Raw genomic sequence first — 13,764 nt, 5'->3', positions numbered from 1 at the left:
TTTACCTAACCTAACCTATCATTGCCTGGAATAATTTCTGTTGCAAATTTTTGGGAAAATATCTTATTAAATAAAAAAGTTTTCCACGCAGGGACATGATTTTGATCGATCAGTTTGTATGATTATATGCTATAGTAGTCCGAAATCGGCAGTTTTGTAAGAAAATAACAATATCTCGAAATTGAGGAACTTGCGCGCATTGACTGTGTTCTACAGAGGGGCAGACAGACAAGCGGAGTCGGCTAAATCGACTCAGCTCGTCACGCTAATCATTTATGAGATCTCCGAATCTTCCTACTGGGTATAAGTCAAGTTATTCAATGTAAACGAAAAATTAAAACGTGCTAGCATTAAAAACTCAATAGAAAAACTTTCTCCAGAAAATTGAAGACATCTGCAAAATATTACATAATCAAAACTAAGTACGACCGCTGTCTGCATTGATTTCACCGAACACACACGATTTTTTTTATAACATTGGCAACAATTTCAACACTGACATTATGACATTATTTTCAAAACCACGCTCAGTCGCTGTTGAGCGCTATTTTTGGCTAGACTATACAGCAACAGCGCAAACGCGAAACGATAAATGAAAAAAAAAAATAATACGCTTCCGCCCAATGTGTGACACCCAATAATTAGCGGCAAACTTATATAAATGCCAACACACATTTAAGTAAAATGAGCAAATATAGACACACACACACACCTACGACATGGTGACTGACACATTCTGCAAAAGCAACTCAAAACCGCATCCATCGGCCCCATCATAACATCGGAATGCAACAAGTAGCGCGCACTCAAAAAGCGGCTCAGAGAGAGCGCCAATGATGAATTCGTATCGAAGTCGCGACTTTTATTTACAGCACAAACATTTCACACACCACAAATTAAGTACGTGAACATTTGCATTATTAATTTTTATTATAAATAAATTCACTTAATGCACATGCGCGCTTGTAAAGAAATGCTGAAAACTGATGGCAGGGTGTGGTTGGTTGACGAGCGCTAAGCGCGCGCATGCAAGCTGCCAATAATTAGCTATGCAAATGTGGCGCAATTGCAAATTCACTGAGCGTAATTAAACAGCTATCTTGGCGAGCACTTAATAGACACTTCTATATAGATTCTTTCTAAATTTAGATTTGCAAGATTAGCGCTGGAGATAGTAGAATTTATTATTGCAACGCCTGTGCTGATTGTGTATTGTGTTTTTTGAGAGCGTTAAAATTAATTCACGAAGATGCAGCAACTAAAACGTTGATAACACAGGCAAATGATCTAACCGAAAAAACGCTGACAAACAGCAAGCGCGCGCGCGATCATTAAGCGTTCTTAATTCTTTGCAAAAGCTACAAGTGTTTGCTTAATAATTTATTAACTAACGTCCGCCGTTTGCCAGCCAACTTGATTGACTAAGCACTACGACTGACTAGACGAACGAGAAAGTAGACGCGCTGGCGAGCGCGCAAACACTAGAAATCCAAGTGATATTGACAACGCGTCAACTTAATTTGACGCGTATTTAATATAGAGGAGCAATGTTGTTGTCGTTAATATTAGTTTTGTTGCTGTTGTTATTATTGTTGTTGCTTTTGTCTTTGGCAGGTAGACGAAATACGCAAATCAATGCGTCGCAGTTGATTGGCGGGCGGACAGCGCGTTCAGGCGTAGCTTGTGTGCGGGACATTCCTGTTGGAATTTGGAACTGAAAACGCTGTAAGCCACATCGAAACGGACTGGCGCGCACGAGAATGCGATGTGCACTGGCAAGCGGACACAGGCGTCGGGGCCACAACCTTCAGCGCGAACGCATACGCTAGAAATCACAAACGGCGACAGGCGGCGGGCGCGCACACACAAATTCACCACCGGGCTCAACACAACGCCATCAAAGCTAAGCGCGCTCACCGTCACCAGACATTATCCATCCACCCATTGGGGGCATACGCAAGCGCTGACGTATGAATATTGCTATGCGCTGCTAGCGCACGGAATGGAGCTACCCATTATGGAGGGCGCGCATAGCGACACTGATGACGACTATGGCAATCTATTGAAATTGGTGAGGCCGTCGCACAGTCGGCGCAACTCTTTAAAGAGCGCATGCGCGACAGTTAGACAAGCGCGCCACCGCCACCCACCTGCCACCGCGTATTTGATGTACTATAGTTGACATTATTGGAGGAGAATGATTGAGCAGCAAAAATTCAAAAATAAAAATTAAAAATCTACTGTCGATCAAGTGAAATATAGCCGCGAAAATAGTAAAAAATATATATGATTAATATAATTTCAATTTGCTATCAAATATAAAAGTGCGCAGCAAGCATGCCGCTTGCCGTAGCGTATACAAAAATAATAATAATAAACAACAAAAACAAAGCGCGCGCACATAACGCACGCTGCCTAGTGCCATACAAGCGGCTGCCTTGACTTATTTGTGCGCGGCGGCTGCACACAGCGCTTCGTAGCGGTCAGTCTCAAAAAGGAACGCGCGCTACTTGCGTTTGGGCGCAATTCTTTTTTTGTTTTTGCTTTTGCGTTTCGTGTGCCATCCACAATTTATTTTACTCTGTTTTGAGCGCTATGAGTGCGCGCAAAATTGAATATCCGATTTTTTCCCCTTTCCATTAGCTGCCACAGTCCAGGAAAACAATGCGGCGCTGGAATCGGCGAATTGTGTGTAGAACAGCATGCCCTCACCCAAAAAAAAATATGTATAAAAAATTAAAATTGACAGAACATTATTCAATTGACCTTGAGCAAGTTTACAAAACAAGTCTATGCGAAGGAAGCGAGAAAAAAGCAGCGCAAGTGTCTGAGGAAAACATGTGGGTAGGTTTACTCGGAAGATAGGCAATACTGTGAGGGGAGTGAGTGCATAGCAAAGACTCAAACCATTCAAAATAGTTATTGTAGAAGTTAGACCAGGGAGAATATTAGAAAAGTGACTGGATAAGTAATGACTCGATTTGCTTATAATTTTTGTTCGAAGCGTAAGTACTTAAGTAAGTGCGTAAGTATTGATATCACCAATCTCGAATTGTGAGTGCTTAGCAAAGACTCAAACCATGGCAAATAGTTGTGGAAGAAGTTAGAGCAGTGATAAAACTAGGAAAGTCACTAACAAGTAAGGACTTATGCCTTATGTTCAAATCGAATGTCGTAAGTAATGCTGTCACTGAGCTCGAAATGACTAAAGACATATTAAGAAGTCAAATTTTGACGTTTTAATCAGTTGACACAAAGCTAGCTTCTAGAGAAAACTTCTCTTATTTAAGATTCTAAACAAAACTCTCTGCATATTTCTTAATATGTTTAAACCCTGGCTCCAATCTATATTTAAAGTAAAACTTTCGAATTCATATTCGCAACTTTTGAAGTTTGTGACGAAGTGGCTTTCTTTATTATGAACTTAACTGATTAATAATTATGTGCTCCATAAGCTCAAGTTCTGCATAACTCGAACTCTTGACTTGGCAATATAAGTCAAATTTCATACAAATTTCCGTTTATAACTCGAAGTCTCTCTTACTCGAAGTTTTTTGAGGATGAGGCGTTAGGAAAGTTCAACTGTACTTAAGTTTTTGAGGTTAATTAATAATAAAGAGGTGTTGATTTATCATAGTATTTACTTGAACACCCCGATTTTAGATTGAAAAAGTCCCTTCAAAACATTGACATAATATTAAATTAGACTGCTTTTTGGCTGACTTTCAGGAGGAACCACCGAATAATACAGTTCTTCCGATAATTTTGACAGTATTATCTTTGTACCTTACACTAACTGCAGGGGCTTTACTAGTCAGTTGTAGCTGGTTTATAGGCATTGACCGTTGTCTTGACCCACCAGCTCAAAGGGTATTTCAAAGCAATCAAAGTTCAACTGGTAAGCCAATTTCTTGTTATTATTTGGACCCGAGAAAAGTGGTGGTTTCAGGAGCTGGGGTTTTTTCTTTCCACCGTTTGCTGAAACTAGTTGCCACAGGAAAGATTGATATTGACATAGGTAACCAAAACGTGAGTTACTTATTGCCCGCAGCGCTTAGACGGTATCGATCAACAGTTAGAAAGATTAAAACTTTCGAAATGCGAACTACACCAATTAGTAACATAACTTTGTCAAGGTCCGAGAGGAGACATATCAATCTACTTAGATATACTAAACATGAATCTCAAACACATGTGTTTATTATGACAGTTGATTTAACAGCTGCCAACCGTGGAAAGCATTTTACATTTTTCATAAACGCTCCAAATTATTTACGTATACACAAGAATAAAGTTAACTCGGATTGATCCTAAAACGATACAAATTTCTTCCTAGATTGACAAACCGTTTTCTATGTTCGTATCAGATCGAGAAGACTGCAGGAAATGCTTAGAGCAGGGCACCAGAGAAACAACGGAGCATCTCTTGTGCATTTGTCCGACATTGGTAAGACTACACTGTAAGCATCTAGGGTCCCAACGGTATGATACACTGGAGGAAGTATCGACAGTGAAGCCGCAGAGTCAGATAAAATTCGCGTGAAGCGCAAGCATCCTAAAGGATGACTACTCCTCATGGACCTATCTACTGAGTTGGTATCGGAAAGGACTAAAAATGGTTTATGCGTGGCTTATGGGCCTTACCAGATTAACCTAACCTAGCCTTTATATTGGTATTAAGTTTGAACTCCATATTTCAATTAGTTTGGCAGCTGTTTATTTACGACGCCAAAATTTTGTACGATTTTTATATACTGGGTCAATGGACTCAAGACGCGTTCCCAGAAGCGTATTTTCAGCTTCGAAAACAATAAAAAAATATCACAGGGAGCCTAGCTAATGTGGGCTTCTCGCTTTGTGTCCTTTGGTGCGAGTCTTGCGTTGACACGCTTCATACCCAAAACATTAATAAAAAAAAGTTGTTGAGATCCTCGGCTATTGCTCTAATACCAACAGAACTATTTTCAAGAACGGTTTCATCGTCATTAATAGAAGTGGAGTGGAGGAAAGTTGAACCATAAGGCAGGTTCTCGATGGCTTCACGAATTGCACTGAAGGCTTTATGTCACTCAAATACCATACTTGTGTTCATAGACTCCCAAAACAATTCTGGGTTTTTGAACGGATTCTTTTTTAAAAAATATTTATAATTCCCTTAATGAATTGTCAATTAATAATACCGAATATCAATATTAATATATGATAAAATATGGCATAAATGCGTAGTGGAAAGGTAGATGACCTTGAAGGAAATACAGCATAACTTGAAGCGTTTCTGTTCACTTTTTAAGGTGTAAATAATCAATAATATTATTGACAATACTATTTACATTATACAGTAAATTATATTTTTATTTAAACTCATATTAATAATGCAAACTTAGTACTGCATATGTGACAAAATGCGCGGCGCAATTGCTGCAAGCTTGAGACGCGGGTATTTACTGTCAACACAACGCCAACACCGTGACAATGCGGTGCTCCGCTGCTGCCAACTGTCACTTATAGCACATTTGCTCATTGGCATACCCAAGTGACTAGCCGCGTTGCCCTTTTACTACTTTGGGCTGGTTAGCTGGTCGATATCTCGAAGGTCTATTAACGCCTATTTGGTTTTGCGTTAATTTATGTAACACAGGTACAACAGCAAAAACAAATAAATAATAAATAAAACTTAAAAAACAAAAACTTCAACTCGAACTGTCACTGTGTCAGTCTGTCAGTTAATGCGCGACGACAACACATGAAAGGGCTACAAAAACAAACGACGTGTGTTGCCAATAATTTGTGACAGTCAATCACCGGCCACAAGCCAACGTTGGTGATGGCGTTTTTTATGTTTTTCATTTTTCAATTTGAATGTTGGACGCTTTCGTTGTTTATGGTTTCGGTTTCATTTTGGGTTTTATTGTTGTACAAATGTTTACGCGCATTTTCGCATATTTTCATGCCTGCTGCGAGTTCGCACTGTTTTCCTCGCATTATTGCTTTTTGTTGCCCTGCGTCAACAAGTATTTTTGCGGGTTGACAGCCGCATGGCAGCCCAGAGTGATACCCGTGCCGTTGCGAGTTGACCATACGTGATGCTTGCAGGTCTTCGCTTTATGCAGCGTCCAGCTTTGATGTGCAGGGCAGTGGGCATTTTCGTAGGGTCGCTATGTTAGGCCATCGAATTCAACCGGTCATGCCCACATAGGTTGTTTCGAGTCAGTTTTTATAGGTTTATTGCTGTTGTTGGCACACTATTGGACTTTATAATATTTACGTTTATGTTGATTGCCTTTTTTATTTTAAATTTTTGTTTTTACAATTTTAGTTGCAATTTATGTAAAGTTTTCAAGTAGGTATGTTTACGATTATGTTTCGTTTATGGCAAGCATAACTTGACGTTAGTTTTGGTTGGAAATTTATGAGATTTTTTATTATAGTGTCAAATTTTACTACAGTTAGATGCTTGTATTTGAAACTATTATTATATTATTTTTTTTTTATAATTTTCAGAAAATTTTGGTTATGGTCATACTGACCAAAATGTGGTATCGACCACTATAATGCAATGCCGATAGTCCACCTTTGTTATGAACTTATATACCGTTATTAATAAGGATGTCTTCCATAAGCTCGAGTTTGAAATTGAAATGAGAATACAGTTGAACTTCCATAAGTCGAACTTTTCCATAATTCGAACTCTCGAATTGCCAATACAAGTCAAATTTCATATAAACTTCTTTCCATAACTCGAACTTCTGCTTATAACAAGAAGTTTTCCAAACCTTGAACTCTTTTATACAAATTTCCTTCCATAACTCGAAGTCTCTCTAACTTGAAGTTTGTTTGTGGATTATGGTCATTCGAGCTAGGGACGGAGAAACGAAGAAATTACTTTTTTCCTAAGGACTCAATTATAGAAACAAATTGGTTTGGACCAGAAAATGTCGATTTTGACTTATATTCCCCATATATTAGTACTATAGTATATTCAATTACAATTCATTCTACCCTAAAAATGGCATATGGTTCGAAAACGAAAACAGCCTTTTTATCGAACGTAGAATTACTTTTGAAACTAAGTAAGTAAGATTTGGACCGGTAGGCTTTTGAGAACAATGATTCTCTTAACATAAAAACGTCCTAAGGTATGTGAGAGACAATGACAACACTAAATGAGACGACTCTTAAAAGAAATATTCTGCTAAAAAAGTAGATAATCACGTTTCGCGTAAAACAAGGAGCAAAATGAACTAATACTTTAATACTTTTATATGTAACCTGAAACTCGGTCGGAGCTTACTGTAACTACAAAAAAGACCTTCTCAGCATCTGAAATATCAAGCTAGAAATGTCTTGGATTCAGAGGTCGTGGTATATTGGATACTTCCAAACTATTCTCGCAACTTTAAATGTGAGTTTTACGTTATCAGACCAAGGCGTCGCCACCTAAAGGCACAGAATCGAGTAGAATGAAATATCGCGTAAAAAAGGTAATGCGGCATAAATTACTATCTACCATAAACCTGTCTTATGGGCAGTAAAATGGAAAAAGCTAGAGAAACCTTGCCTGAAAATCACTTTGTGGCATATATGTAGCATAAGATCTCATCATCTCTTATGGCTCAACTCAACATATTTTGGTTAATGTTTTGGGTATGAAACGTGTCAATACTGGGCTCCTGTATAATAATATTTCCAAAAAAATACAAAAATTTGACAACGTAGGTGAGAAACCTTACATTCGTCAAAAGCATCCTTTCTGCTGACGAGACATCGGTTTATGAATGTGACGTCGAAACTATTCAACAATCCAGTGTATTGCGCACAAAAATTCAGACAAAACAGAAAAATGTCAAAAATTCACTGAAGGTGCTGAATACCATTCCAGCGGAGGTTTTTTAACAAGCGTATGGAAAATTGGATTGAAATGTTTGTTTTAGCTCAGGAGTCAGGGATATCATAGATTTGTATTAAGGGCCACTTTTGAAATAATGGACTTCATATTTCGATAGCTTATACTTATATAGCTTTAAAAATAACATATTAAAATAGTTTGTCAAATAGTTCTTGAGTTACAGCCATTACAAGGGTAATCGCTCAGTTCCATCAGCACAGTTCAGCCTGTCATTAAACGCGTCTTTTTTCATAACAACCCTTTTAAAATTTGCTGCGGTGTTTATCGGCTTTTTGAACTGAGCAAAAATCGAATTTTGGTAGGCCAAAACGAAAAAATTTTGGGTCAAATTCAATTTAAAAAAAAGCTGTACTCGTAATATTGTGAATTTTTGATGTTTTTTTGATCGAAAGTCATTGTACGGAGAATATCTTCTAGTTAACGAGCATTTTTTATTTATAGGTTTCAACAACTGCGAAGGCCGGAATCAATGCGGTTGTTTAGCACCGCCGGAGATCTTGTATAACCCAAAAATATATAAAATATGAAAATGTAGTTCTTTGTCCGGGTCAAATTTGATCAGATGGTAAGTAAAGGTTCGAGTGTAAACAAAAACTCCTAAATGTGTCGAATCAACGTCCTTACTAGTGGAACTGGTATTTTTTGTAATAATGACCCTTATTCTAGTTTAACGACAATTTTTTGTTTCTAAGTTCAGCCCTGAGACGGCCGGTATCAATGCAGCAGTAGCGGATCTTGGGTTAGCGCCTTCAGAGATTTTGTGTAACTAAAAAAAATATATATGAAATATGAAAGTTTAGATTTTCGTCCGGGTCAAGTTTGATCAGACGGTGAATAACGGTTGATGTGTCGAATCAAAGTCCTTAATAATGGAACTGGAACTCTTACTTTTTCTGTAACCTAATCTACAATATTTTTGAACAGCTGTAACTTTTTTTCAACTTCCCCGCATTTAAATTTTTTTGGTTAAATAGAGCTTAAAATCTCACCATTCCCACACTATATGGTATGAAACAATGTGGTTGGTAGCACTGGAGATATACTACTGCAATGGCATCTATTGACAAAATACGAAAGAACTTTTTCGACTACCCAATATAATTTTGGAAATAATCGATTGTTTTTGCATTCTTTCATTTTTGTGAGGAAATCAATAATTTCAAAAGCTAAGTTTAAATTTTCAGCATATTTCAAGATGGTAGGGTAGCTCTTACATAAGAAAAAAGAATTGTGTCATAAAGCCGCTAAATTGCCAATGTAAAAGAACACATCCCCATATAATGCAGGAAAGATTTTCATCGTAAAGTTAGTTATCGCAATGCACAGGCGTGAACAACAATGCCATTAACTCATTTGTAGACCCAATAACACACATACACACATGCATACATACATACATATGAATACAAGCGCATCAAAGCATCTGCATGGAAGAGTAGAGCTTGTAAAATGCAATCACAGTTGCAAGCATGAAACTTCGTCATCAATTTGGAATGTCACATGAAAACGGCAACGGCAACAACAACAGCAATAAACACAAAAAAATAAAAAAAAATCAAAAAACAAAAAACAAACGAAATGCAATAAAACAGTAATAAAAGTTGAATAAAAAGCGAAAATGCAGAGCGATCAAGCCAGCCAATCAGGCGACACAACACAGCAGCCGCCGGAGCCAAAGCAACGCGACTGTTGCATGGAAAGGCGCGCGCTTAGCAGACAGACAGTATGCCATACAAGCAAAAAGAGCGCAGCAGACAGCAGCAAGGCGACCGGAGGGTGAAGCGAAAACGCTGGAGGGCGAAGCAAGCCGACGACTACACATTTGGACAGACAGACTGCCAGTCAGTCAGTCAGTCACTCACGCTGACATGCAGTCAGCCAGTCAATTAGTGCGTCTCCCACCCCCAGCATACCGCAGCCGTGTTGCGTGGCGTGGCGTCGCGTCGCCGGTGGCGGTCGTTTAAAGTAGCTCGCGAACGCGCGCTCCACAATGCTTAATTAAGAGTTCAACATATTGCCAACAATTGCTGGTGAATTCCATTGCTGGCATTGTTGCTGGCAATTGCGGTACAAGCAATGCAAATATCGTTAATTCATGTTGTGTAAATTGGACAACAACACACAGCAGCAGCAACAACAACAACTACATTCGGTTGCATTGTGAAATGCATGTGTATGTGTGTGTGTGCGCTCGCCTATGTATGACAATCAAAATAGCAGCAGAAATTGCAGCCGAAACAACAACAGCAACATGCAATGTTGTTGCCGCCAACAAGCAATCACACAAAACGAGCGCGCAATAATAAGCTGGCAGTCAGTCAGTCAGTCACCAATGCAGCAACAGCAACAACATCAGCTGCTACATGAGCAATAATCACAACAAAGGCGGCGGCGACGCCAACAACACAAAAGCAATTTACTAATCTGCTATGAATAAGTATGGCAGGGAAAGCACAAAAAAGTTACAGTTTTTCCTGTTGCCTTTTACCTTTTTCATTTTCATTTGCATTTTTATTTTCATATTTATTTCTGTGCAACAAATCGCTGACAACAGCGAAAAGGAGAGTGACGAACAGCAGGAGCGGCAAGGCGGTGACAGTTGGCGAAATAAACTAATTTATTAATGTGATACATTGCGCACACATACATACATGCAGACAGTCAGTCACAGTGACAAGTTACTAATGCAATTATATAAAAAGTTAATTTATGCAGTTTAGCATCTATACATATATAACCATTCCAATATATTTACATATGCAAGGTACTGAGGCAACAAATTGTTTGCTTTTTTATAATTTTTTGTGATGTTTTGAGTATAACATCGTGTGAAGAATATATTGTAGCCGTAGCTGAGAGTGTACACGAAGACTCCTGAAATGTTCCAAGAAGATCCGACGTTTTCGAGCCAAATTTTGTTCAGCGATAAGGCCCATTTCGGGCTCAATGTGTATGTAGACAAGCACAATTGCCGCATTTGTGACGAAGACCACCTGAAGAGATTCAAAAGTTGCCATTTCATCCAGAAAAAACAACGGTTTGGTGTGATATAATTTGGAGGGTGGAATCATCGGTCCATATTTCTTTAAAAATGATGCTGGAGAGAGCGTAACCGTCAATGGCAGCCAACAAGATTTCAATGGATTTATTGAAAGAACACTTCGGTGAGCAGATAATTTCACGTTTTGGGCTGGTCGTGGGGTCCTGTGGAGATATGTAAAGTCTAAAGTCTATGAGGACAATTCCGTTCAAAACATCACGTGTGTCATTCGCCAGTTACCAGTCGAACGAGTCATCGAAAATCGGACTCAACGGATGGTTCTTTTGCTACAGATATCTATTCCTACTAGACCAGTGCAGAAGCCTTTGAAAATGTTAAAAAATATAAAGAAATCCGTAGTAAGAAGAAATACAATGGAATTTGAATAAAATTGGAAAAATAAGAGGATACATAATTTACGTTCGATTCTAAGATCGGGAAGCGGAAAGACGGGGTTAAATTTTTAAAGATTAAAACCGGTTTATCTCGATTTGAGGCAAAACAACGAGATCTATAGGTAAACGTTCTATGCCAAAATTGAAGGTTATGAAAAGATCCACAAAGTTGGTATTACCACCTTTTTCACATAACCTCCAAATCCATGTGGATAACTTCGAAATACAAGTTTTTGCGTTTTTATTTTTATTTTGTACAAAAAAATGTCTTACACGACTTGTCGTCTAAGATCCCAAGCACAAATTTTTCTTAACATTAAGAAGGAGACCTTAATTCGACTCAAAATTGAATAAAAACGCTAATTTTCAATCAAAAATTGTAACGTCAATTTTCAAATTTTTTTTAAATGTCAGCCCGCTTTATGTTTGTTGAATTCTTATGCTTTTGATAGTATAGAAAATAAATATGGTCTAAAATGAGCAGCTTCTGGAAAGGAAAGGGCATGTGTAAAATATCGATATCAGTTGGACATGGACAATTTCACTAAGCTCGTCACTCTGATCATTTATTATATGTACATAGTCGAGCTGTTTAGACCGAAACCCATATCGTCGTCATCCTCTATCTCCTTCTTTGTGGCTACTTCCTTCTCTTCGGCAGCAGCGCCAGCGCCAAGTGCTGAAGAAGGCGAAGCAGCAACTAATTGTTCAGCTGGGTACTTGGTGAACTCCTTGATCAGCAGCTTGTGTTCAACTCAACGCTTCGGGTTTAGCAAGCAACAATAGCCAATAGATTCTTGAAACACAATTAAGTCAACACTTTGTGAACCGAATCTCTAGTTGGGTACCTAGTCCTGTAACGATCCAGCGGTCAAATGGCAACGCCAAGACGTTCTGATGACAAATAATTCAGGCTGTGAATCGGGTGTTGCGGCCAAAACCATACGAGACCCAGTTATCGCCGCTCTCGACACCATGACAACATCTCTCGCACACTACTCTGCTTAGGGTATAACTGTTAATTGTGTTTTATTTATAACATCGTTTGACCTCTAAAAATCCTATTTTATATTATATATTCTCATCATATTTATTATGAAACTGGCAGGAAGAACGCTGGGAGCCAAGCCGAGAATAACTCATCATGTCAGAGCTATGAGAACAGTGATTAGCTCGTACTGAAATGGAGGCGTAAACAAGCAAATATCTGCCGATTTTCGTGCCACCGATACACATTGATCATTTTGAAGCTCAGATCTAACTTCACAGTTTATTATATCCCAAAAAAATTTAGACGTAGCTTCTAAAGGGTGGTTTTTTTGCGCGAATATGATCAGTCGACACCTTTTTTTTAGAAAAAAAACGCATAAAATTTGCAAAATCTCATCGGTTCTTTATCGAGCCATTGAAACGTTTAGATTGGTTCATGACCCATTTACTTTTTGAAGATAATTTCATTTCAACAGGACGCGGCTGCATGCCATAGGTCGACCAACATTCAATTTTATTGCGACCCATTTTTTGGGCAACTTTTCGAGCATTTGACTGGCCGGATCACCAATTTGACGCCACCAGAATTTCTTGTGGGGAAATGTGATTCTTCCATAAGCCTGGAAAGAGTTAGCTGGCTTATTTCTGAAAGCCACTTTAGACGTGACAACAGCCGCACAAAAACATTGGCCAAAGTTCATGAAATGGCGAAAATCCGCATGATCTTGGTGGCCAACTTACGGGTCCATTTCTTGAGATAATTGTGTCCGAATCCCCCTTGGACCAAAATTAAATTATTTTTGGCCATAGAACATTGTTTTTCTTTGTTCTTTTTTTTAGAAACAAATGTGTGGCATGTAGCGCTACCTTGTATGTACATAGTGCGAGCATGTTTCAACCGAAAGTTCGTCGGTCTTCCTCTGACTCCGACTCCTCCTTATGTGGCTACCTCCTTCTTCGGCAACAGCGAAAAGTTTGTTAGCATCGAACGATAGCGATCGCCATTCACCGTAACTCCTTGCGTCCACAACAGCTTATCGCTTTGAAAAATACTGTCCAATGATTCTTGAAACCAGTTAGCAACACCACACCAAACAGTGCATTTTCGTTCGGGATGCATTGGGCAGCACCATTTGGAAACGAGCTTCTGAGGTTTGCTCTTCACCCCAAATGCGGTCGTACAATTTTGGTATTTACGTAGCCATTCAACCAGAAATGAGCCTCATCGCTGATACAATTAATTTGTCGATAAAAAAGCGGATTTTCACATTCGAACCGACACTGATTTTGTAATAAATTCACATGATTTGCAAGCGTTGCCAAGCCGAGAATAAACCTGATACCAATTAGGCTGAAATGTCAAAGCATACTGAGCATCTTTCTTTTTGACACCATGTCTGAAATCCACGTGATCTGTCAATACTAATGATCAT

General features: G+C 38.7%; 1 protein-coding gene across 5 annotated transcripts in view; it reads right to left on the bottom strand.

Moving 5' to 3' along the window:
* LOC105229445 (rho GTPase-activating protein 21) overlaps positions 1-13,764 on the bottom strand; it is a 122,256-nt gene that overhangs the window by 15,833 nt on the left and 92,659 nt on the right. Inside the window, exon 1 of one of the 5 annotated variants that reach the window (XM_049456297.1) lies at positions 713-1,242. The exons of the other annotated variants lie outside the window; for them this stretch is intronic. Within the exon in view, the coding sequence (XP_049312254.1) occupies positions 713-777 (65 nt within the window). The 5' untranslated portion in view covers positions 778-1,242. Of the gene's footprint in view, positions 1-712; positions 1,243-13,764 lie in introns of those variants that run through there. 5 annotated transcript variants of the gene reach the window in all.

Source organism: Bactrocera dorsalis, chromosome 4 (genome assembly GCF_023373825.1).
Source record: "Bactrocera dorsalis isolate Fly_Bdor chromosome 4, ASM2337382v1, whole genome shotgun sequence".
NCBI classification, from domain to species: domain Eukaryota; kingdom Metazoa; phylum Arthropoda; class Insecta; order Diptera; family Tephritidae; genus Bactrocera; species Bactrocera dorsalis.
The sequence above is the reverse complement of the archived record's forward strand: the minus strand, read 5'-3'. Positions and strand labels throughout refer to the sequence as shown.